The following is a 26,177-nucleotide window of genomic DNA, read 5'->3' as shown; positions in this document are numbered from 1 at the left end:
GGGCAAGGCTGCTAGGGCAGTATTTTGTGACCTTACTGTGCTGGGTAGCACATCTTCTCCTGCACCTCTAGTTCTAGCTGCTTCCTCCCAGAAAGGTGGTCCTAGGCCTCCTCTTAGATGTATGGACTCTTTTTTCCTGAGAATATTAACTATTTCCTATTGTTTCCTGTTCTGCCTTCTTTCTTAGTTTTTTTAAATCCTGCCTTTTAAAAATTACCAAATGCCATCTCCTTCTGAACATGCATATGAGGGGGGGCCCCCAAGCAACCGAATTATCTTCTGGAGGGTGGGCCCCTTGCAGTCCAGGCTTCCCCGCTGGGTGAATGTTCTAGGAACCATCTGGATTAGTGTACCAGCTGGTGTTGTTGTGAGAAGCTGTGTTTGGCTTTGGTGAGTTTTTTTAAAAACTCTTTCAACACGTTTGTCCATTTCCTAATGGGTGATTTACAGGCCGCCTGCCCTCACCGTGCTGAGTGTTCAGCAGTTTTTGACCCAAAACGGCAAGACCCCAATGCCCCACCCTCCCTGTTCACCCAGTCTCGCCCTGATCGACTTGTTTTGTTTCCCTGGATGAAAAAAGTCCTCAAAGGGAAATGTTTTGCCACGTGGAAGAGATTAAACAAAACAGCTGAAGCACTAAGAGGCATCAAAATCGACGAGTTCAGGAACCGTTTTGGGCAGGGGTAAGAACGTCTCAGTAGGCAGGCGCATTGCATCAAATGGAGAGCACTTTGCAAGTGACTGAAGTTTAAGCATCTAAGAATAAATACACAATTTTTAACAAATAAATTCCGGGGTTTTTTGGGTCCCCCCTCGTATGTATACGTAACACACACAGTGTTCTTTAGGGCATTCAAGTGAGTTCTCGAATTTCTTTGTTTAAATTGTCATTCATTTGTACCTCCAAAGACTTAATTTCTAATTCTCTACTGTCCTCCCCCCACCACAAACTGTCATCAGTGAACATAGAAATTTGGAAAGAGATAAATCTATCACCATGTTAAGTCTTTATAAGAACTGACTTCATAGCCTTCAGGATCTTTTTGTTGTGGTAGTGGTGGTTGGTGCAAACTTTCTGTGATCGGCCTCTGTCAGGGGCTGCCGAGGATGACCTGGTGTTGGAGGTGGTGATAATGATCGGAACGGTGTCCATGGACGACTCGTGCGCCGCCCTGCTGGCCAAGTCTGGGATCATCCCTGCACTCATCGAATTGCTGAATGGTGAGGCACCACTCATCTGACTTTGTCTTTATGCTGTAGTAATGACTGTGAACTTAAGTTTTTTAATATAAAATAGAGTCTGGAATCCTGAATTGTTACCTTATTACGTTAATGTTCTTATAACAAATTATATGGTTATGAACATGCATTAGTAGAACTCTCACTGGGATTAGGTGGGGTAATACCAGAGTTAAGAACGTTGCTCTGTTGAGTTTGACCTTAGTCTAGGTCGCTCACTTGCCGACGTCTTGCTTTCCAAACTGGAATACGTCACTAGTAAGTCCAGGTCTCTGAGCCCGAGCCCATGTTCTTATTGCTCTGCCTCACACCCTTGACACTTCTGGTCCAGTCGTGTAAATACAGCCTGTGCGTGTATATGCTTAAGCTCTGTGGATCATTCACGTGCTCAGCTACTACCAGGTAAATTAAACGTTTTCTAACTCGAAAAAAGAAAGAGCGTGTTATAAAGCAACTCAGGGCTAATTTAGACACTGCCCTCCTCTCGTCAGCCTGGACCCACGCGTGTTCTGCTGTTTCGTCTTCCTGTTGAACTTGATATTGGATGTCCTGTCTCTTGCAAACCCTTTTTTTAATATCTTGATGTCTAATCAAGAAAGTTTATTTGGAAGTTAATTCTAAGCGTCACACTCTCCTAGGTCCAGACCTAGTGTTGTCCTCAAAACTCTCTGAAATGAAGAGAATGTCCTCTATCTGCCCATCACGTGTAGCTGTTGAAACTGAGAACCTGAATTTTCATTTAACTAAATGCTCATCTAATTAGCCGCAGTGGCTTGTGGTTACAGTCATGGGCAGTGGAGGCCTGGGCAGAGCCTTCCCCTCCCCCTCGTATGCTCTTACTGGGCTCACTGCTCTCCACATTGCACACCGAATGTACCTGAATCTGATGCTGTCCTGGCAGGACTGGACTTCCCAGGACCTGACAGCGGTCTGCTCAGGCCGCCACTGACTGAGCGCCACGGGCCGGGCGGCTGAGACACAGGCAGGCGTGCAGGCTGGGGGTCCCAGGTGACGGTGCTCCGCTGACTCGGTTCCTGGGGAGGAAGACAGAACCGATGTGCTCCACAAAGTAGAGTTGTTTAGAGAATTCTTATTGCAAACAAGAAAAACCAAAACAAGTGGAAATAAGAGTTGCCGTCTCACGTCTGGGACGTAGAGTTGGTTTAATCAGTTTCGCTGTCACTGTCCCCTCCAGCCGATCTCACCCCTTAGTCCCGCGGCCCGGTCTTAGGACGAGAGTAATCTCACGTCGTCTGGTCTGAACTCAGATAATGGTGGAAGTTTTCTTCTTCAAAATCGCTTTACCTTTGTACTCCAAAATAACTTAACCTATGTAGTTTAACTGCAACCAAATTTACTAAAACTTGTAAAAGTATATTAAGAATGTCCTCACTCTTGTCATCATGTGATTTAGGAAAACACCGAAGACATAAATGACATCTACACCTGTGTATTATAAAGAATTTAAACTAGTTGTCTTTTATCTGTCTCCTGGCCATTTTTAGATGTTTTGTCAGCGTTTTTAAAATTTCGTAGATAAGCATAGTATTGTCTTTATGTAGAAGTTTTCTGTTTCCTTTCAGCTCAACAAGAAGATGATGAATTTGTCTGCCAGATAATTTACGTCTTCTACCAGATGGTTTTCCACCAAGCCACAAGAGACGTCATCATTAAGGAAACGCGTATCCTCAGTGTCCGCGGTACCTAATGACGTTCACTCGGTCAGAAAAGACGGGCCTTTGGCTATTTTTTTTGCAAACATTTGGATAATGTAGAACATTTCAAGCTTTGAAATACATTTAGAGGGCAAGCTATGTTTCATGGAAGCTGTTACCCCCAAACCAGTGCGCGGGTAGAATAGACTGGGGGTGATTTTACCAACTTGTCCGGCTGTGACCCCTAGGAAACCGAACAAACACATCGGCACTGTCTTCTCTGTCGACAGTAAATGCTCTGCCAGAGGTTCCCAGGACTACCCCTTGTTCTCTCTGAATCTTACCATTTTCACTCTACGTGGGAAAACACACCTATTCTCTTGACTTCAGCTGCCAACTACAGGCAAAGTATTCAATATTTTCCAAACCTCTTTCTTGAGGGCCAGGCTAGCTGCCGCCTGAATGTCACCTGCACCTACCTGGAGGGGCACGGTATGATGTGGCCTAAGAAGCACTTTGATCACATAACCCTAAAGGTAACTAAAGTTAGTAGTAGCGGCAGGACCTTGGATAGGCTACCCAACCTGCCTGAGCATACAGTCTTGCATCTATGAAATGGCCATAGTATTGTTATATGGGAAGAAGACCTCCCCGCAATAGGACTGTTACAAGCACCAATGGATGTGAAGTGCTGTAATAGTTCCCAGCACAGAGAGATACTCAGTGAGTGGCGGTTTGTCTTTGTTGCGTGTTAAAGGGCTCTCAGTATTTCCAGCGCCTGCACCTGAGAAACAGTCTCCCTTCTGTAGTCACAGTGGGTAATGACAGTGTCACCCACCAGTCCCGGGACTGCAGATTTTTGTCTGCTGTCTCTTTCACCACACCATTGATCACTTACTCTACAAACGATTCTCCAGTGCTGAGCATCTGACATTGCGTTAAGTGTTGGATACACTCAAGGAGTTAGTTTGTGGTTTGTTGGAGAGTTAGGCAAGTAAATTGGAAACACGGAAGTGTCATTGGGTGTAATCCTCATTGCAAAAGGTACATGCAGAACACACACGGGAGGGTATCTGCTACGTCTGGGGATGTGAGAGGGTGGCAGAGGAAGTGGCGTCTGAGCTGCATTGTTTTGTCTTATTTTGATGAAACTGTGGTGGTCTGCTTGTGTGTGTGTCTGCCCCCTCCCTGCCCCCGCCAAATCTGCTTTAGAAACCCACTGTGTAGAAGCCTTCATCGTGAAAAATCCCAGTTCTTTGGCTTAGCATACAGAGGTCTTCACAACCTGGCCTTAACTTCACTTCCGAAGCCCCGCCTTCAGCCTTCCTGCACGCAGTCTCCTCCTAGCGCACCACAGGTCTCATCGTTCCCCAGGCACGACCCACCTGGTCGCAGCTTACCGCCTCCTCAGGCGCCTTCTCCGCCGCAGGCGTGTTGCTCTTGTTTTGTTTTACCCGACAGTCGCCCCCCGGCAGAGCGACGTTTATGAGCCGTGTTTGAGCTAAGCCTTCTGGTCCGGTGCCTGCCTCCTTCCCAGCGGGAGTCGTGGCTACTGTGCCCTGTCTAGCAGTAAGTTCATGGACTACGGAATTCCGGCTTGCCCGTTATTTTCTTCAGCAATTGGAAGGCGCTTGTCCGCTGTCCTCTGGCCTGGACTGATGGCAGTGAGGAATCTGTAGTCTACTGATTATCGGCATCTGTCATGAAGTCTGATGACAGCTTGCTTTTCTTTCCCTTGTAAGTGAGTCGGTCTTTCTGCCAGGAAGACCGAAGGATGTCTCTGTTTCTTTAAAGCCAAGTCGTTTCATTAGAATTTGACGTCCTTGCCTGATTTTTTTCCAGCGTGTAAAGGTGCTCTTTCAGTAGGTGGTTTTGTCTTCTTTTTGTTTTAATTTCAGGAAAGTTTTCTTGAATTACAGCTTTTAGTATTTGTTCTGTTCTATTGCTTTGGTTGTCTTCTTTGAGATTTATGTTATATTGGATTTTCTTTGCCTGTCTTTAATATCTGTTTCTAACTTTTTATCTCTTTTCATTTATTCTTTAATTTAAAAAGTTTTCTTCCTTTTTACCTTCTGTTTTTATTAAAGTTTCATCTTATATTCATTTACTCTTATTATAAATTTAGTTTTTATATATCTTAAATTATTTTTTACTTTTATTTTTATTGAATCATTTTATGTACTGAATCATTCTATTTCAAAGTTTTCTAATTCTGACTTGTATGTCCTTTCATATACTATTGTTTTCTTAAATTCTTTTATCTCTTTTTGAAATATTAGATTGCATGTTTTGCCTTTTATGTGAAAATGTCTTAGGTTTTCTCCTTCTTCTAGTAATTATATACGGGGTTTGACTGTGATTCTTGTCTGTTAATTCTGTGTGGGATTAACTGTCCTGAACTTCCAGCAGGGCCAGGCAGACCAAGAAGGCCTTCACGGCTGCAGAGCTGTACCGTTCCCTCTCGAGTTGTTTTCACAGTTTTCATGTTTTCAAAAATAACGGCCTTGTGCTTTCTAAAATTTACTGGCTGTTTTTCTTACCCATTTTTATCTGGTATTTTTTCTTCCTCATCCTTGTTCTCGAAACAAATGAAACATTAAATGTTTCTGGTCATGCTGTATTAACGATTTGATTCTAAAACTTGAAGTTAAATTTCAAGTTATCGTGTGGATTTAGAGGAGGGTGGGCTGCACTAGGAGGGTGGAACGGCCGCGACCTCAGATGCCGTCCGTGTCCTTGACCGCTGTTGTCCAGAGGCCCCCGCGTACCTCATCGACCTGATGCACGACAAGAACAACGAGATCCGGAAGGTCTGCGACAACACGCTGGACATCATAGCGGTGAGTAGCGCGTCCTCCCACACAGGCGACCGTCGTCCTCACTTCGGGAGGAAGAGGGCATCGCAGGTCTCTTTGGAACACTGCACTCCGTGGACACGCAGATTTGTCTTTTGGCCACGCTCAGAAAATAGCAGTGGGACAATATTCATTTCATAAACAGCGCTAGGACTTTTGGCTCTCAAGTGTAAGCCTCTCACATACAGGCTCTGTGCTTGTATTGTGCACAGCGAGAGCCTTAGTCTGTTCTGCATGCCGCCCCACAGGCACTTGTCTCTCAGAGAGGTTACCGCGTGGGGCTGGGACTGTGGGGACGGTTTCTGCCTAAACTCAACACGGCCAGCCTTGCAGTTTGGCCACTGATATTTTCTAATAAATCGGATATCGTATCAACTTTTTTCAGTACTCTGATAACTTTAGTTATATGCAGGGTGGGGAAAGCACAGGTTTGCAGCTGTAGTACAAATACAGAATACCATATTTAATAAATAATGACGCAGGAGCAAACTGTGCTTTGCATACTCACAACCGTAGACCTACTTCTGCCCCGTCCCCTACGTAGACTGACTTCGTACGTTGCTTTGGAATGGCGAAACACACAGGAATGTCGGTGTCGCTCACGACTTCGGCAGTGGTCTAACAGACGTGCCGCTCACTGGAGGCGTGCGAGCAGAGGGGTAGCGTGAGCCCTGGGCAGAGACCTGCCCCCTGCACAGACCTTCCTCGGGCACCAGGCTGCCCACCACAGTCCTCCACGCCTCCGTGCTGGGGCACGGGGCCCGGCGCGGAGGCCAGGTCACCCTGCCGCCGCGAGCTCCTCGCGGGGCAGGCACTGCCGCACGCAGCCCACTCGCCCCCCTCCCCCTCCTAGAACTGGGTTTCCACTCTTCGCTCCCGCCCACCCTGTAGAGAGGGCCTCGCACGCAGCCTGTCCAGTGGTTTCCACAGTTTAACCTAAGTGTTTTAAAAGGATCAGAATAACACTCTAACGAACCAGTGAACAACCTCATTGCACATCCTCTCAGCTGACATTTATACTAGCCATCTCATTATGAGATGAAACCCATCACCATCACGTACTTTTTTATGTCAGTTTTCTACATTTTATTTCAGAAATCCATCTTATTCGATACCGTCTGCTCTTTGGAGTTGACTGATTATATCATTACTGGTTTGAAACTAAAGGAGTGCCCTGCCATTTTAGCTGTGATTTCTGAGTGACACTGTCCAGGTGCATTGGTAATGGCCACGCAACCCCCTTTCTAAAACAGCGCGTTAGAAGCCCACCAAGAACAGGAGTGGGCAATCTTGCAAGACTCTCTTCACCTCTAGGTCGTGGTTTCCCAGTATCTCGGTGTGACAGCGTCTTATAAAAATTCCAAAAAAGAGAATGGGAATATTTGTAGCTTAATGCAACTTATCTTTAAGAAAAGAAACTTCTTTTTCTCGCAAGACAGACAGCATGGAATGATGCTAAGAAAAATGAGCTGCCTTGTGAGCGTTAAGGGAGCATACCTTCTGCAGTGAAGTACTTGTCCCCAGAACCATGGAAACGTCGCATTAGTGGTGGCCTGTGGAGTGTGTTTGGGCCCAGGCCTGCCCTGGCGAGCTGAAACAGATGTGTGGTGGTCGTGACTCTTCGTCCCGTGCAGGACGGCAGCATGGCATGTCTGGTGATGCGGTCTCAGTGGCCTCAGCAGCAAGCCGTGGCCTATCTGACTGGGCCTTCCGTGTATTTTTGGGAGGCAGAGAGCAGGGTAGGTTCAGGGAGGAGCAGGGAGGCAGGGAGGGAGGTGCCTGGTAGCTTCTTGGTCTTCCCAGGGGAGGCTGTGGCCGCTGACCGCAGCCTTTCTCTTCTGAGCCTCAGGAAGTGCGAAGGCAAGGACAGACCACCTGTACGGAGAGAGCTGCCAAGAGACCAGATAGTTGTTACTCCTCAGTGCTTCTCTTCTCTGTGTGAAGTAGTTGAGAACCACATAAATTCTTCCCCAACTGCCAAGCAAACCCCCCCGCCCACGACTGGGTTTTCAGACATTTAATATGTGTTTATGAAGCACGTGTACTGTGTTCCAGACACTAAGATAGACACTGAGAATACCAAACTCCACAACCCAGAGTCCCTGGAATGCACAAGTTCCCAGTCTAGACGCTAGAGAGCCCCAGGGTCCCGTCGTCTGGACGCGAGCTGGCCTGCCGGGAGCGGCCCCACCCCGTGGCCCTGGCCGTGCCTGTCCCGGGCCGCCAGCACACGCAGCTACGGGGCACTTCCCCAGACAGGACGGTGCCAAGTTCCCCGGGGAAGACGGCTGCCTGTTCTCGGTCTGGCCGGCCGGCCACGGGCCCACGTGGTCCGGTGCTCACGCAGGCCGCGTCACGGACGTTTCCGATGGCGGCCACATCTCTCTCAGGAGCTCCGGGGCCGTGGGCAGACCGCGTGCCCCTCAGCCATCGGGAACCAACAGCAGCTCCAGTGTTTCAAGCCTGGAAAACAAGTTGGTATCTTCATTCCAGAATAAACAAACTCGTATTCGGTAAGGCTGGTGCGATGAAATGGGAAACCAGCGTAGGGTTGCATGTAGCCTCTGGGACATCAGTTGTTACGGTCCCCACGGAAGTTATCGGGGAAGCCCGTGTCAGACAAAAACGCTGAGCTTATTAACGATTCTGCCGGCAAGGAGGCGCACTCTGAAAAGGGCTCACGCATCCTTAAAGGGGAAGTTATGGGAGAAATTTCACAGGGGTTAGGATTAGGGTTAGGATTAAAAGTGCGGTTATTTCAGGGCAGGCTTTCCAAAGCAGGGAGTGGGTCGGAACTGGGTACAGTGGGGAGACAGTGGTCACTTCCAGCTGACTTGCAGGTTGGGTGTGGGCGCAGAGCAGAGATTGCTAAGTTGTTGACAGAACTTCTAAGATGCTCTTTCTCGAATAGGCGGAGTTGGTTCTTTCTTGTTTTATAATCTTGGCAAATTTTCATGTCTCAGATTTGTACGTTTGATTTTTGTGTCTCAGTTCCATACAGTCACGTTGGGCTTAGTGAGATAAGCTTGCTTAGCCCTCTTTTGGAGTTCATTTTACACTGCATAAACCTGAAAGACAGACATTTAGGATATTTTTGCAGCTTTTTAGAACTTACTCATGCACATGCGTGGGCACACACACACTCACCCACAGCCCAGGTCCTCAGATAATGTCATTTTGTTCAAGGCATTTCTCTCTAACACTGAGGCCATGCCCTAGGAACTTAGCCGTCACTTACATTAACCAGCCCACGGTTCAGTTGGTGTAGTGTGTCGTTGTGCTTACAGTCACAGAACATACTGAGGCTCAGTGAGGACCTACTGTGTGTGTGTGTGTGTGTGTGTGTGTGTGTGTGTGTGTGTGCCTGACCATCCTGTGCATCTACATTGTTGTTTTTTTCAGTCGGCAACAGTTGTATTTAAAAGAACTCAAGCGTGGTATGAAAGATAAAGGTCATGATTTCTTGCTTAACCAGTTCTATCTTTTACTTTGCGGCCTGACTGGACATGATAACTTAAGTGATATTGCACAGGTGAGCCCCTTGGCGCTTTACACAGAGACGGAGGGAGAATTCCATGAGGTCTGGTTAGAAAATGTGCTGGCCGAGCCCGCGGGGCGACACTCGGAAGAGCGCTGCTGCTGCAGAATGGGGGGGGGGGGGCGGTGTGTGCACACAAGCCAGCGTCTCGGGTGCGGCTGGTTTAATGACGTGCATCTCAGCGTGCATATCGTGTGCCTATCGTGGGGGGAAGTAATTTCTGAGATACAAAAGGCATCTTTTTAGCAGCTACTAACTTAACCTTAATGAACAACTAACTTACTCTAGGTCTGCTTGAATTTGGGATGAAGAATTGTATTAAATAAACCATGTTACATCCTCACTTAGGGGCTGCCACATTAAAGGAGAAAGGGAAGTCTGCTTTCCATCAGTAGCTTTAGGACACAGAGCAGAGCTGTGCAGCGCTGTGTCACCCTGCGCTGTGTTAATCATGTACGAGGTGTGGCGGAGGCCCGCGACAAAGGGCTTTCCTGAGAGGGAGCGGGCTCTCATAACGGGCGGCCGAGGCTTCGCGCTGTCTCAGGGTTGAGGGGTAAACGGAGTGACGGGGACGGCAAAAAGGATGGCACAGCCCACATAAAAGCAAGCCGTAAGTTTTTCAGGACACTTTAGAGTCTGTGGAAACCCAGTGCTTAAGATCATACCGTCAGGCTCTGAGAAGACGAGAGGAGAGGAGAGGAGAGACACCTTTCAATACAAGACAAACTCAAGTCCCAGAGGCTGTCAGGGTGCCCTCCTCATGAAAAGAGGCATTCCAGAAGCGAGGAGAGAACAACTGTACCCCGGAGAACTTCCACAACAGTTCGACGGGTGCTTGTCACGTGGCCGGGCTGCGCCATCCCTCAGTGTCCACAGTTCCTCCCTGCCGATGAGCAGGGGGTCGGGGGGGGGGCGCAGGGAGCTGGGGCACAGAGGGTGGAGGGGGTAGATGTAATTGATGTGTGCTGAATGTATTAAATTTTTAACACTGGATATTCATTCAGAGCTGCTATTTAGCTTTTTAAAATGAACGTAGACTACCAGTATTCTTCAGAGTGGAGGGATAGAATCATTTCAACAGCTTTATGAAGTAATGGTATTAATCATGGGCTTTTATTTATAGAATGTTAGGACTTGGGTCAATCTTAGATTTGTTTCATTTTAGAAATGAAGAACCAGAGACAAAAGATAGCAGCATACCTTTGAAAGGTTGCATACTTCTCTTCATATCAGAGCTAGCACCAGAACCCAGGTCTCCCAGCTCCTAACCCAATGTTCTTTGCACTATGCCGCGCCGTATTACCACTTCCCTAGATTCAGACTCAGAGACAGAAGGAGGCCGTGGTGTCGCCAGGGCTGTTAGACTCTGCTCAAGGGAAACGAAGAAGGTCGCTGAGGCCCGGGAGTGCAGAATGCTGGCCGTGGGAGTAGGGCGAAGTCTCTGTCCCCTGCATTTCACTGGAGTGGAAGAGGAATGAACAAAACGTGTGTGTTTGTGTGTGTGCGAGAGAGAGAGAGAGAGAGCCAGACAGACACGCAGGCATGCAGGGAGACCAGGGCTGGGGAGGAATTGCAAATGTAAGGCTCTTAACGTGTTTTGTCTGGGCAAAGTATGTATCTATTTTACCTATTTTCAGATTGTCTTGCTTACATCTTTAGTGTTAACATGACCTTTCTTTTCTAAAAGCGACAATAGTCAGTGGCAGATGCTTCACCTTTACTGTCAGTGCCCCGAGGTTTGCTCCGGGGCCTTTCTCGAAGCCCTGGGCTCGGAACCACAGCGGCTGAGTGGGCGTCCAGTGGCCATCAGCTGAAATACTTGATTTTCAAGAAATCTGGAACACAAAAATCAGTGTTTCAGAAACAAAGATCAAAACTCTAACCAGTGTTTACCACTAAGGGAAAGGAGGAATGAATGATTTAAATATATTTTATGTTCCTCATAAAAAACATGCTTCATTCCAGGATGCCGTGTTTGCTAAACACTCAAATACCTGAGGCCGTGTTATCACAAATTAGAGTAAGCCTTTCTGGCACAAGTATAATATCTTAATAATGTTTGATATGTATCCTCTAAATGTAGAACATACATATTTTTAAATATTTCCCAAAGTTTTCTATTAACACTGGAATCGAAGTCATTGAAAGCATGTTCTTTTTTATTGTGGTTCTCTCTATGGGTATTTTTTCTATGGTTTCCAATGTTCAGTGGTTTTACAACATAAAGCTCCAGGTATTTTTGAGAAATAGTGTTCTTACCGCTGGAGACTCGCAGGCCTTGACAGTGCTGGGCCAGTGTGCCGTCCGCTGTGGTCTGTGACGAAAGCCACACGTATGTGTCAACTCTCAGGGCCAGCCCTCGGGAAAGCTCCACTTGTCGTGGTGGCGGATTCGCTGCAGTGTGGATCTCGAATCCCTATTGAATGTTTCGCAAAATGTAATTTTCTATACTGTCATCAGGGGTGTCCCACCTTTCGGGATCTCTGGGCCACAGTGGAAGAAGAGTTGTCTTGGGCCACACGTTAAATACATCGTGACACGTAATCACAAAATCTCATAATGTTCTAAGTAAATTCACGATTTTGTGCTGGGCCATACTCACAGCCCTCCTGGGCTGCATGCAGCCGCAGGCTGCAGGTTGGACACCCCCGCACAATTCCACAGCTCGGTGTAGAATGGCGTGTCCTGTGTCATGTTTCCGGAGGGGGAGCTGGGTTTTTTGTTTGTTTCATTTTCTTCTGAAAAGCTGGAGACAGCCGTCGTGTTTTCACTGTGCTTCCCTGTAAACGGTAGCGCGCAAGTGAACCATCACTAGTCACAGAGAACCCCGCCTGCAGTTTTGTAGTACAGAACTATTTAAAATTGGAATAAAATTATTTGTAATGAGGACAATGGCAGTACAGTCTATAGCATTGCTACTATAGCTTTTCGGCCCTACACTGTTAACTGTAGGGCCGAAAAGTGCATCTGCCTTGGTTCTGTGGGTTCATTCGGTCCTAAACTGATGAGAGAGAGAGAAGACGAAACTGGAAAGGAACCCAGGTTGGCGGGATGCTGGCCTTAGCACACTTGGCCCTAGGTCTGTGCCCAAGACACCAAGTCAGGCTTTGGTGTCCAAAGTCAGCTACGGGTGCTCGTGGCTACAGTCACTTCCCGTGTTTGGCTCTCTCAAATGGCGTGTGGGCAGTGTCGTCTTAAAAATGCAGGCATGCACGTTTAGGTTCATTAACAAGAACATGGCTGTAAGTTCAAAGGTGATAATGAGGCTTAATTAGAAAGGCTATTTGTGAAGAAAACAGCATCCTTGTTACACATTTCTACATTTATTAAATCTATTTTTTTAATTTATTTATTTTCGGAGAGGAGAAGGGAGGGAGGAAGAGGGAGAGAAACGCTAAAGTAGCTAAAGTAGAATAGGAAAATCTCGGGAGAAGGGTGTAAGGTGATAGCTCCTGGAACAAGCATAAGTGTTTTCTTTGTGCAGAGCATTACTTACTAGGCTAAGTACATTTATGGCTGTGTGGTTTAAGGATTTACTTTTTCAATTATGCCTACCTCTGAGACATTTCACAGTTATTAGTAAAGAGGCAAACCCTATATTTTATGTGCTTTGGGCACGCGATTGGGTTTTAACTCTTGTTCTTACACTAGGAAATGATATGCTTTAACTTAAATTGTAATAAAACAATCAAACCATATGTTTTTCTCCATCTTCCTTGAATACTTCTTCATTCAGATAATCATATTTAAAATTTTTCTATCAAAATAAAAAGTTAGTTTTATACTTCTTGCCAAGTGAATTAAGCTAGCATTCATAAAAGAAACAATACCACTTAAATTAGTTCTAGTAGTTAGCATACATTTAATAGGATTTTTGGTATTATAAGGCATATTCTGGGAGTTTGGGGACTTAAAACTAACTTATCTTTTAGGAAAAAAAGCCAGGTAGTATGAAGAATTTCTTGTCTAAAATATCACTTTTCTTTTTGTTTATGCATTAAATTCTTTATCATCATCGATACAACAAGTTCCTCTTCCTGTTCTCTTATAAATGTGTGTGATCATTCTTAAATTATCTGGCCACCTCTGACATGACAGCGGTATGTTTTTGCAGCTGACTTGGAGCATGCGCAGTGTGCACGTATGGAACCAAAAGTGTGCTGTGCTTCTGAAGTCAAACACTTTAAAGAGGTTCACAGTTAACCCGTAGCACTTAGACTAAATTGTTTCGAAGCTAATCACTTTGCCCATAGTGCACAATGAGCGCCACTTAGCATTTAATTTAATTTTGGAAACCCAAAGTGATCCGCCAAAATCTGTAGCCAGTGAAACTCTTTGTAACAACATCTCTGTGCTATTATTTTTTCACTCTCTTTCCCCCCAGCACCTTCCCATGAGTGGCCAGGTCAGCGAGAACATGACTGACTATACAATGTGTGATACACTTACTAGACCAGAAGCGCATTTCTTTCCCCCCCTACTGAAAAGTGTTATCTGAGCAAACAGAGCAAACGATGTCATCTTACGCTTGGCCACCTGCCATCAGTGCCATGAGTAATTGCGGCCACAAAACCCTGTGGAAGGTGAAGTCTTACTGCTCGCCTCAATTCTAGCCATAAAGAACTTGTGAGGTTTGAAGTTTTCCAGTCTTTGCCATTGCCTTTAGCAATTGGTAATCCAAATAGGGATGTCTTTAATATATGTATTTAATTGATTTTCATTGATTATTGTGTAAAATCATTCTGAACAGGTAATTTTAATGCTTCCTCTGACCCAAACGATGGCCCCCAAGATTCTCACGAGATAAAAGTACGGTTATCCGAGTGCTGAGGGCGTTCCTGCCTGAGCTTACCTAGTCTTCGTCGACGCATTGTTTTCAACAGGAGTACGACGAAGAGTGGGCTAAGAAGATTCAGAGCGAGAAGTTCCGCTGGCATAACTCCCAGTGGCTGGAGATGGTGGAGAGCCGCCAGATGGATGAGAGTGAGCAGTATGTGTACGGCGACGACCGGATCGAGCCGTACATCCACGAGGGAGACATCCTCGAGAGACCCGACCTTTTCTACAACTCAGGTGAGCCGACGACCCGCGGTCTGCACGCTGGGTACAGGGGCTTTGCTCTGCCAGCCCTGCTCCTTCCTTCCCGAGCCCTGTTAGCACTTGTAGCACGTAAATGCCTCCTGCTAATGGTTTCAGACGTAACATCGGTACGCGCCAGTAACCCATTAACTCACTGTTATTTTTTTCCACCTCAGTCTTTGATGTAATCTCCATAAAAAAGGTGGTGGCCAGGAAAATTAATTGCTCTAAGTGTATTACATTCTAGAGTATATAACTTAAAATGACATCTTCAGGATTCCAGATTTCTGTTTAAAAATGTAATGTTTATTTTTCTTTATTCATTTCCATGTGTAACTCACTAGTTTATGTTTTGTTTTCCATGCGTTTCGTTTGAACAGTCTAATACGGCCATCGTGTTGCTCTGGTTTCAAAGTGGTAAATTCTGTTGGTGGCTCTTTGGTTAGGATGATGCCAACACTACGCAGCAGTAGTTTTTCCTTCTAAACGCTGCTAGTGTTTTCAAGGTAAAATTTAATTTCCACATAAATCCCACATATATTATGACCTTGTTGAGTCTGCCATACTGCCATTTTCCCAGGATGAGTTTGGCACAAAGACTTTGCGTATTTGTGCTTTTAATGTGTTTTACAGTTGCCAGTATTAACATGACTTCATGGAAGTCATTTAGTTTAGGAGTGGAAGGAAAGGATTTTGAGTTAAGATCTGTAGCAGGTTGGAAATAAAAAGCATGAAAGTAATTATGTCCAAATTGTGGTTCACTTTTTCCTGCCATGTACTGCTTCGTGTGTTTTCATAATTGTGTGTTGTGCAAATTGTCCGTACACATTGCGTTGTTTTTTATGTTTGATATTTGAATCCTGGAAAATTGATACTTTATTTCAGAAATTAAATAGATTTCTTCCTAAGTGAACTTTACAGTAGTTATGAAACACTGCTTTGTGTTTCAAACCAGATGGTGTAGGTCATTAATTTCAACCAACCAGAATTTCCCAGTTCAGTAATGGCGAGCAGCTGTTCCTCACATGCTCAGATATTCATGAAGTAAAATGATGTAAAATATATATGATATGAACTTTTTGTTCATAGAAATCAGAATTTCTTGGAATCGGGTTTCTTGCTTTGAAGGTTGATAACCACTTTTTCAGTGTGCATCAATTACAGTTTTCAAAACCGAATCAAACTTTTAACCATTACAGTATTCAATTTTGTTAATACAATTAGAATTTTAGAACAGATTTTTAAAAAGTTAAAGCACATTTCCAAAATGAATTTATTTAAATTAACCTCTTAAGTGAAAATAATAAATATTTTTCTGTAAGATATTTTATAATTAAAATGTACAACTTAGACTTTTGTGAGGAATCTAAATTAAATACATTTTTATATATCAAAATTGCAAAACAGCCAATGCTGCTGGAAAAATAAATAAACGTGAGCATATGAAGAGTGGAATACCATCACTGCATAGACATACCGTGTTTTTTAGTGCCGGTAGGCTGATGACGTGGGGGACAGCTGACAGTGGAGATGACACCGCCGTGCGTCTGGAGATACGGTTCTCACATCAAGCCGTCTGTTTTGTTAGTTCTACCTAGTTGACTGTCCATGGGCAGTTCCTCTGCTGAATGAGTCTCTGTGGTACCTCCTGGTGTGTGCCACAAAGACCTGGAGAACGCCCTGCTCGCCCTCCCTGCGTGCAGCTGTGTCTGCAGAACCTCAGAGAAGCTCACAGTACTGCAGACCGAGTGCTCCAGCCCTCTCCCCTGAGTCGCCAGGCCTCCACGAAGCCTCAGGCGGCTTCCCACGGAAGCAGGTTTAGGAGCGGTTCAGCCAGAGGTTGGGCCAAGTGGCCCGTAACTCCCTGGATCTCATCTCTCACCCAAGTGCAGTATCGTCTGCTGCCTCCTGGTCACTGGGATCGCCTTCTAGGTTTTCAAACTGTGTTTGTTACCATGTGTGTTTCTCTCCTGCTTTTATTTTATTTTTTAAAGGATCTTAGTGTTGTCATTTGGAATAGGAATCTAGCATTTCCTTTAGTTACAGTATTTTTTCCTTCGAGTCTAAAATTATGATCGTTGTAATCACAGATAATCTTTTCTGTCGGGAAAATCACCCTGTTGTGTGAGCACAGTCACCAGGCGGGAAGCACATCGCAGCTTATGGTCAGGCGGTGCCGCGGCCGCCGCGCGTTGCTGAACCATGTGTTTCTTCCCCGACGTCGTTCTTCGTCCGTCGTGGCGAATCTTGCTCTTAGCGTTTGACGTGGAAATATACTGCTGTAATGTGAAGCTTTAAATGGCCCTTTTCTGTCTCAGAAAACTATAGTTTTCACCTAGGTGTGCGTGTTTCCGTGGCGTGTTTTGTCAGAGACAGCCACGTGAGTGACGGTTCGTCTGTTCAGTGTCCCCTCTCTCTCTCTCTGACCTTCCTCGGTGCTGACGCCCACCTCGCTCACACAGCCACGGCACCACCGCGAGCCACCTCACCACGGGCCCCGTGGCGTGTTTGCATTTGCCCTCAAAAAAACAACATTTATCTCAGAACGATATATCAAAAATAATGGTTTTGCAATTTTTACTTTGGCTCACAATGCAAGCGAGCGAGTCTTTGAGCCAACTCACAGGAGTCCGAAGGCCGGTACATCAGCTGTGCTGACAGCGAGTGTGCTTTCATTTCACCCTGCCCCGACACACCCTCGTTTGGCGCGGACGCGTGTGGCCATCACTGCTTGGCGCACCTCAGAAGGGCGCGCTGGCTGCAGCCCCAGTGAAGGGCTCCCTGTGGTTCAGTGACCTCCGTGTGCACGACGCCCTGCGGCACGCAGAGGCCCCGGTGGATAGCGTCTGCCTTCTGCTTGTTCCCGGCTTGGGTCGCCGGGACGTGAGGCCCTCGGGTCCTCGCTGCTCTCTGGGGGGCGGCACAGCTAGAGCGGGGCCTAAGGGGGCCTCCTGGACGTATCTGGGGTTTGGGACCAAGAATGCGTGATTCCTCTCTAGTGTGTCTACAAACACTTACGTTTGGATGCAGAACACTGAGAAACGGGTAGTTCTGAAGAAGCTGAGGTGCTTGAATGGAGGGGTAATTTAGGCAGAACTTAACTTTATGGAATTATAAATAAAGTCTAGCGAAGAAAGAGTGCTCATACATTCGAGTTGCCTAAATTCTGCCAAGTGGGAGCCGGGGTGTGCAGAAGGAGTTGCAGGGGCCTGGGGTGGTAAAAAATAAGTCCGGAAGTGTACGTCTTCTCTCTCTTATTCACATAATAGCAGGCTTATTATATTGTTAAACGAGTGGTCTTCTGGGCGTATGAAATTCCTGGCCGAATCTGTACCCTCAGAACCACTTAGTTTGATCTGTCTGAGGAGCCCCCAGGTCGCAGCCCGCCCCGTGTCCTGCTGGTTCCCTGCTCCTCACTTTCCCTTTGAAGACGCGGGCGCTCAGAGCGCCCCGACGGTGCTGCGAGCCGGATGAGACTTCCTTTGAATTTAACTGCTGCCTAACCTGGCTCACTTCGCCGGGCGTGTTTCCTGTGACAAGCTTAAAAATACACTTCAACTATGTTTTTATTTAGTTGTATTTACATCTGAAGTTTTTCTGAGTGTCGACTCTTCTCTTCTACTGGCATGCTAAATATCTTTGCATTCATTTTCAAAGTGTGGTATACATTTTATTTTGGCACTTTATTTAGCTTTGTTCTTCTAAAATTGTCAGATTTCTTAAACCCCGATCCTCAATTATTTGGTTTTAATTTAACAGAGGACCTTATTGATTTTTGTGGTCTTAAACTCGTTAATTTTAGACACACTTTCACAAAGTGGTAGAGCCATATAAAGTTAATTTTTTAGCCACTCAATTCTGTGATATCTTGGCACTTTCCACAATTTCATTTTTTTGTAACTTTTTTTTGTTTGGCTGGTCTTTTACTTATGGAATCTTTAATTTTTAGGAAACATAGAAACTGGTCTAAATACTAGACAGTTTTAAGCTACCTCTTAAGTATTTTAAACTTACTAAAGTAATAAGACAGATACTGAAGTTATTCATTAACAACTCAACAATTAAATAATAATGTCTTTATGGATACATGTACCAGATAAGTAGTACAGGAGTCTGATGGAAATACAGGTCACCTCACTTACTCACTTTCCAACTCTTGTTTTTTCTGTTCACTCAATTTTTAATATTCTTGCTCCTGAAACAGGTCGTGCCACTGACACTGACCTGCCTTTCAGGACCCCTGTCAGTTACACCACTGTCTTCCCCCCCCACCCAGGGAGGGTTTCCTAAGCCCTGTAGACATGGTGTCCCACTACGGCTTTTCTGTCTTCGGTGCTCATTTGTTGCATACGAGGTCTGTCTGGGAAAAAGTCCAGCCATTGTTAATACAATGATGTAACCTGGCAGCCAGGGAGAGTAGACAGGGATGCACATGCATGAACAACGAAGACTTCACTGTACTGGTCAGTAGGGATGGTAGACGCTATTGAGTGGGCACATGTACTGTGTGGCCATCGCATTCAAAATGACTTAGCCAGTAAAGCAACAAATCCGCATCAAATTTGGCATTGAACTTGAACATCCGTTCTGTGGGAACTATTCAGATGATTCAGAAGGCTGCAGCGATGGGCAACTGGTGATTGGCAGCTTCATCATGACAACATGCCTGCTTAGGCATCACATCTCGTGCAGAGGTTTTTGGCAAAACATCAAATCACCCAGGTGACTCAGGCCCCCTATAGCCCAGATTTGGTGCCCTGTGACTTCTGGCTTTTCCCCAAAACTAAAATTACATTTAAAAGGGAGGAGATTTCAAAGCCATCAGTGAGATTCAGGAAAATACGGTGTGGCAGCTGATGGCAATTGGGAGAACTGTGTGAGGTCCCAAGGTGCCTACTTTGAAGGGGACCGAGGCGTCATTGTCCTGTGTGCAGTGTTTCTTGTATCTTCTTCAATAAACGTCTCTATTTTTCATATTACATGGCTGGATACCGTCTGGACAGACCTCATACATCCATTCCAGTTGTGTATCCTTTATTAAGGAAATGTGTTATTTAATTACATCTGAAATGTTTCTATTTCACTTAACCGAAGACTCCTGAAAGCAGAGCTCGTGTGTCGTAGCCCCCGCACCCTCCGCAGGACCTGGTAGGGCGCTGCTCTGCACGCGGCCGGTGCAGGACAGCCGACCGGTGACAGGGCAGCTGACTGCCCACGCCCCAGAGCTGTCATTGGCGTTGTGGGTGTGACCTGGCCGGTGTGCGCCTAGAGGTCACTGAACACCCCAGAATACCTTCTTTTTATTTATTTCTTTTATTTTGTATTGACTTCAGAGAGGGAGAGAAAGAGGAACCTTGATTTTCATTGTTCCACTTATGTATGCATCATTGGTTGGCTCCTGTGTGTGCCCTGACCAGGAATCGAACCCGCAACCTTGGTGCATCAGGACAACGCTCTGAGCAATGGAACTGCATGGTGAGGGCCAGTTTGCTTTTGGAACAGGAAACTTTGAGAGGCCTCAGAACTTCCAGATAGTGACTACAGAAGCCGTATCTTATGCCGCACTTGCTCAGTGCATAGGACAGCAGCGAGGCCCCCTTTCCTCAGATTGTTCTTCACTTGTTCGCAGTTGTATCGATAGCAGGCTATCTGGACTCTCAGTCTGGAGCAAGGGAGAAAATGGTGTTATCTGACAATCAGTAAGAGTGATAATAAAACTTGGACTTGGGAGAAGAAGCACTCTGTCCTTAGCAAATAGGAACTCAAAGAGCACAGCAGCGCAGAGCCGTTCGGTGTGAGGTCAAGTGTACCTGGCAAGCTAGGGCGTGCCGTGTGGTAACCGACACGCGTAATGAAGACCGAGTCATCAGAAAGCATGGGATGTGTTCTGTACACTTTTAAAAACACAGGGCTCGTGACACGTACTTACAGTGATTTCTGACCCAAGTCTGTGTGTGTGTTCTAAGGTTTGTCAAGCATTGCTTCTTTAGAGTCTCACTTACTTGAAGGCTCTAGTTCCCCAGTCGTGTTGCACAGATGGAGCTGTGTGGGCGTAAGATGCGGGGCCCACTGAATCCGTGCACGTTCCCGACGGCCTGCTACTTCCTGTCCACCTGTCTTCACTTGCTCTGCCCCCTTAGCCCGGGCCTTGCCCCTGCCCGTCACCCCCTGCCTCGCCCGCCCCCGTCTGTCCGTTCGCACTCCCCAGAGAAGAGCGTGTCCTGCTGGCACGTTCTCCCCAGGTTTAAACAAGCGAGTTGTGTTGCACCGTGTTCCGTGATGGAACAGTCTGTCACGGAACACACGTGTTCTTGCTGTTCCCCGCACACACGTTTCACCAGGGCCGCTCTCCTTCCTCCTAGACGGGCTAATCACCTCCGAAGGAGCCCTCAGCCCGGACTTCTTCAACGACCACCACCTTCAGAACGGGGACGTGGTCGGGCGGCACGCGCTCCCTGGCAGGTAAGCGCCCTTCCCAAGAACCGTCTGGTGTGTGACCCTCCCCTGGTCTTCGGGAAGCTCGAGTTCTCTTCCTCCCCATCTTTCTGTCCTTTTTCATTGAAGCGGGAAAGTGCCCCGTATTTTCAAGGACGTGCTTGTTCGATTTTAATTTGTGAAGGCGTGTTTTCCGTGCAAAAGAAAATGGAACCGCACGTCTGAAAAACACACGTGCTTCGGCGCTTCGGAAATTACAGGCCGTCTGTCGAAAGGCACAATGCTTTCACCAAATTAATGAGCTCAGATTGTTTTCCAAAGCTCATCAAGTACGATATAAAATAAGGACACAATACATGTATTTTAACAATTACTTAGACATTGTTTTAACAAGCTGATGCTTTGATTAAAAACTTTTTCTCCCTAGACGACATGCAAATACAATATTTAAAGAGAAAAAAGTCTGACAGGGCAGCATTGTTCTACAGTTGATTTATAAAGTTTTACCAGAATGTGTAAACAAGCATTTTCTTCTCCGTGTCATTCCTGGAGGTGGAATATTTGAATTCAAGCTGACTGTTGAAATTTCACATTAAATTATCCTCATGAATAGCTGTAGTCTTGTTTGCCATGAAGATTACTTTTTCTTAAAATTATTTACGTAATATCCTCTTCCAGATTTGTGCTTTTCATTCACATAAGCTGTTTTCATTTTGGAGGATGTGCTTATGTATTTTTTAAGTGAAAGAATACAATTGTGATTAATATTTTGTAACTCGTATGGATCACTTGTACTAAGCCATTTCAATCCAGCAGCGATTGTCACAGCCATTACTGATCACCTGTTGTATGTAACCTGTTTTCCAAGTGCTCATCGTGTTTGTTTTAACTGCACAGCTACGTGTTAAGGCAAGTATTGTCATAGCCATTTTACAAATGGGGAAATGGAGCCTCTAGTAATTTAAGTGACCACTCACACTAGGAGGATGTGACAGAAGAAAGTGAACTCAGGTCTGTGTGTCTCCAGAGTTTATGTTCCTTCAAACATGATGCCTAATTGAGAAGGAAACGCAGCACACTATAGTGACTTCTCAGTGTTTCTTTGTCTCTCATTAAGAAATACTTTTCATGTCATCAGCCAGTGCACACATACCCACTTGTTTGTGTATGTATGTACTGTATACACGTAAACCAAGTTTCTTAGAACAGTAATGACTCTGACGCCCTGCAACGCAGAGTGATACATTCTGCTTGTTCTGTTATTTTTGACATGCAGTTGCAACCCACTATATTGGTTTCACAACTCATTGGTATCAGGACTCAGTGTTTAAAAGCATGGTGGAAAATGCAGTTATTACATGAAATGCGATCCCGTACATGTAGTTCAGTATTCTGTTGTGGACTTTAAATCTATAATAGCACTTTAGAAAGTTTTATTGGTGGACTGGATTGTCATGGTAAGAAACTCCCTGCCGTAGGAAATAAAAGTTAAACGTGGTTATATACCAGAGAGCATACGGCTTTTGATCACTTCTGATGTTTCCGTCTGCATTGGCTATAATTGTTTAAATGGGGACTCTGTTTAATCATTATAACTGTACAGGGACAGTCCCTGTACAAATGTTTTCTAAACATACTTGGAAAAGGAAAAGTGATCTGGGTTTATAATCCTCATATTTGTATGGAAGACTTGCTGATGGCATTTACAGGATCAGTTGTTCTGCCGTTTGTGTCTCACGGTGAGCAGATCACTTCTGTGTCTCCTCCAGACACTGCCGTCCGAAGGAGGCAGGCTGGTGCTAAGGATGCATTACTTACTTAAGAAAGACTTACCCTCATTTTTACGTAATCATGCAATTTTTAAAGAATCTGAACATTTTTATTAAAATGGAGTATACAAAACAGTGAATGTGCAAGCTCAATTCAGCAAAATCTCTCATTTCTGACTTTCAAAAATGGTCATTTTACAGAACAGTAAACATGTTCTGAGAGGCGCCTGTGCTCAGTGGCTGGGCTCTGCCCTTTGTCCAGAGACTTCAGGGTTTTATGTCGTAACTCTGTTCATAACTCTTCGTTTTATTTCTTAGCTTATTTCCGTTTCTGTTATTTATTTACTTCCATGTCTTTATTGTTGTCCAAGTACAGTTGTCTCCGTTTTCACGTGCCCTCACCCCCCCACCCCATCCCGGCCTCCCACCCTTGAGCCCGCCCCCTTTGGCTCTGTCCCTGTGTCCTTTGTACATGTTCCTGGATGGCCCGTGCCCTGTCACCCCTCTTGCCCGCTCCTCTCGGTAACTGTCAATTTGTTCCTTATTTCAATGTCTCTGATTGTTCTTGCTTCCCTGTTTGTTACCAACTCTTTAAAAATGACTTGGAAAGTTCTCTTACCTTTGTCCTCTCAGTTCATTTACAAAGGCAAAACTATTAAGTAACATCTTTGATATCATAAAAAGCATATCACAGTAATGTTGGCTTAAAGGATTAGTTAATAAAACTTACTGTAGACTTCAAATTAAAAAAGTGATATACTTATTTATTATAATCATTTTTATTTGAGAATTGTTTGCCCTTTAAAAAGAACTTCCCCTGAGAAAGTTAAGTCTTTCATCTCTTGTCTTTTGTAATTTTTCAGCCTTTAAATCATGTGACTGTATCGTTTTCTTTTTTCATTTCCAGAAGAAATAATTTACAATGAATTTCCTCAGGGTTTTTTTTTTCTCCCGTAGGCAGTAGATCAAATAAGAAGGAACTCTCTGTTGAATCAGCAGAGATACAGAGAGAGTCTAAAGTGTGGCCCAAACTCAGTTGTTTTGTCTCCATTTTCTGCTCTGGAATCATTTACTCTTGCTTTTATTCAATCATTTTTGATTGGTTAGGATTCTCCTTTAATAGGATTTCTATGCTCTTCTTTGATAGTAACAAACCATAGATCTTATCTGGATTATTTTTTAACTCTGCTAAGATTTAAGTATTTTAAATTGCTACATAATTATTCACATATTTTGGCATGAAAATTTTGCCACAAAATGTCCCAGATGTGAAATCTTAAACTAATGGCTACCTTTCAGTTTCTGACATCCAATAGGTAAATTTAAAGCCTATTAGATCAAATAATGTTGACTTAAAATACTACTATTGAAATTTTTTGCTTTAACCGATTTTAAGCAAAGTAGGAATATTTTTTGAGAAATATAAAGAGTGGTCTTGAACTCTTATTCTTCATCCTCACTCTGGAGATAAGAATAAGCAGGTCTCATGAACAACATTAAGAATTTGGGCTAGCTGTGAAAAATCAGTCTTGATTGAATTTTGAATATTGAAAAGCTGGTTACTATCTATTTTCAGTATTTTCTTAAACAGGGAAATTGTCCAGATGAATTACCAGTTATGTTTTGGTAATTCCGTTTATTATCACATATCTTTGATAAGTAAGCACTGTCAAGCTCTCTGAAAAAAGAATAATAAGAAATGAACGTACGAAGCGTGAATTGTGAATTTTCGTCCTCGTTTCTAACACGGAACAGCGTGGCAGAGCCGGTGGTGTGCTCTGCGGCCAGCACGTGCATCTTTTCCGCCGTCGTGGGTTTTAACACGTCAGTGTCACTGGGCTCAGGTGAGGTGGACGGTCCCGAGTTCCTGCAAGATAAAGAGTGTGTTCTAGCTATTATAAGAGGTGATTTTTTTTTAATTGTTCACAGTGAAATCCTCCACTTTCTTCCTAAAATGGCAAAATTTAGTAATCGGACATACCTGTCAAATGCGGGAACTGGGCCAGATTTAGAGAATTGTTTAAGTAGTTCACATTAGTCTTTGTCTTAAAATTCAGGTCAGTGGGGGGTCTTTCTTAATCCGAATGCCTGCATTTTTGCAACACCGCAAGGCAGTTGAGTGGAAACGTCGGGAAGTGTGGACTCCCTGTCCTGTCCTACAGGGGAGCCTAGATGTGCGGCAGAGCGGGCGTGGCCGCTGGACAGCGACTCCTGGGCCTAGACCCTGTCACTGTGGGCGTGAAGCCCTGGCCCCGGAACCTCCCGGCCGGTGGGGGTGACCTGGGTGGGGGTGACTCGGGGCTCCAAGCCCCAGCGGTGGAGTCGCCAGTCCCAGAGGGCCAGGCGTAACTCTTCCCCTCCCCGCGCCCGGACGGGTGTTAAAAGTGGAGTGGAGCTTGCTATTGAAGCTAATTAAAAATAATAGGAGTAAGACTAGCTTTTCTTCTCCCCCTGCCCTCTTTTTTTTACCATGTATCCACACCATATTTTTGGACCGTTTTTTATTATAACTCTTACTTTTCAAGACTAACAAGAACCTCATGTTGAGTATTTCTAAACTGCTTCCAGCTTTTACAAATCAGTTTTTGTTGCAGTAAAAATGGTCCATTTTTCTTTTATAGGAATCCAATTTTCATAAACTGGAAAAAAATTACAGAGGCTGCTTAGGTTTCCTTGGGGCTTTGAGAAATGTGTTTCCGAGGGCCTGGAGTCCCGCTCTGTGGCCGGGCGGGCCGTCGCCCGCCGGCCGTCCCCGAGCCGAGGCCGGCGCGAGGGCCGCTGTCCCCGGCCTCCGACGCTCACACTCTCGTCTGCTGGCTCTCACACGGCCCCGATTTTCTCTTCCTCAGCATGCTTTGGCATGGACTTCTCTGTGCATGATACGAATTATATCTTACAAATATGCACCTTTTATTCTGTTCACTCAGTTTATTTTTTCAAACGTTACAGTTGAACTGTTAGTTTTACTTTTAAAAATCATACTGAGTAGATCTAACAAATTACGTATTTCCTTAATATGTAAGAAGTAACCTTTTATTCAGTTTTTAAATGTGTGATTTTTCCTAAGACAAAGACTCTATGTGTAAAAATTAGACTATTACTTTAACAATGAGGATGCCTTGATTATACTCGGCTATTTATTCCGTTTTTTCCCCTTGAGAAAAACACCTCAAAATTACATATTCCCTCTGAAACGCATGGCGCAGTGTTTGCAGAACTCCATGTTGGCTGTCAGATGGGAGGGGAAGGGGGGAAGGGGGAGAGGTGCGGAGCCGCCGCGGGGATGTGTCGGACAGGACAGGACAGGACAGGACAGGACACGCGCCGGCCAAAGAGCACACGCGCGTGACCCGTGGACGTGAGCAGTGGGGGGGGCTGCCTGAGGGGCTGCAGGGTGCTGGGGGGACCAAGGGGGAAAATCAGGACACTTATGATAGCATAATCAGTTTTTTAAGAAAGGAATAAAAAAGGACTACATATTATTCCTAGACCTCTGTTTGATGAGATTATTTCAAAGGACTTACTCAAAGAAGAAATGAAATTATGAGAGAATAACCCTAAATCTGGCCAAGCCGAACTTCTTCTCTGTTGAGAGGAAAGTAAACAT

General features: G+C 45.2%; 1 protein-coding gene across 2 annotated transcripts in view; it reads left to right on the top strand.

Moving 5' to 3' along the window:
• Positions 1-26,177, top strand: part of KIFAP3 (kinesin associated protein 3) — a 103,996-nt gene that overhangs the window by 55,329 nt on the left and 22,490 nt on the right. For both annotated transcript variants that reach the window (XM_045838758.1, XM_045838759.1), the window contains exons 15-19: positions 1,096-1,221; positions 2,823-2,921; positions 5,649-5,734; positions 14,171-14,360; positions 20,729-20,828. In XM_045838758.1, the coding sequence (XP_045694714.1) occupies positions 1,096-1,221; positions 2,823-2,921; positions 5,649-5,734; positions 14,171-14,360; positions 20,729-20,828 (601 nt within the window). The remainder of the gene's footprint in view (positions 1-1,095; positions 1,222-2,822; positions 2,922-5,648; positions 5,735-14,170; positions 14,361-20,728; positions 20,829-26,177) is intronic.

The sequence above is a fragment of the Phyllostomus hastatus genome, unplaced genomic scaffold (genome assembly GCF_019186645.2).
Source record: "Phyllostomus hastatus isolate PE091 unplaced genomic scaffold, TTU_PhHast_1.1 phas_contig_283, whole genome shotgun sequence".
Taxonomy (NCBI): domain Eukaryota; kingdom Metazoa; phylum Chordata; class Mammalia; order Chiroptera; family Phyllostomidae; genus Phyllostomus; species Phyllostomus hastatus.
The sequence above is the reverse complement of the archived record's forward strand: the minus strand, read 5'-3'. Positions and strand labels throughout refer to the sequence as shown.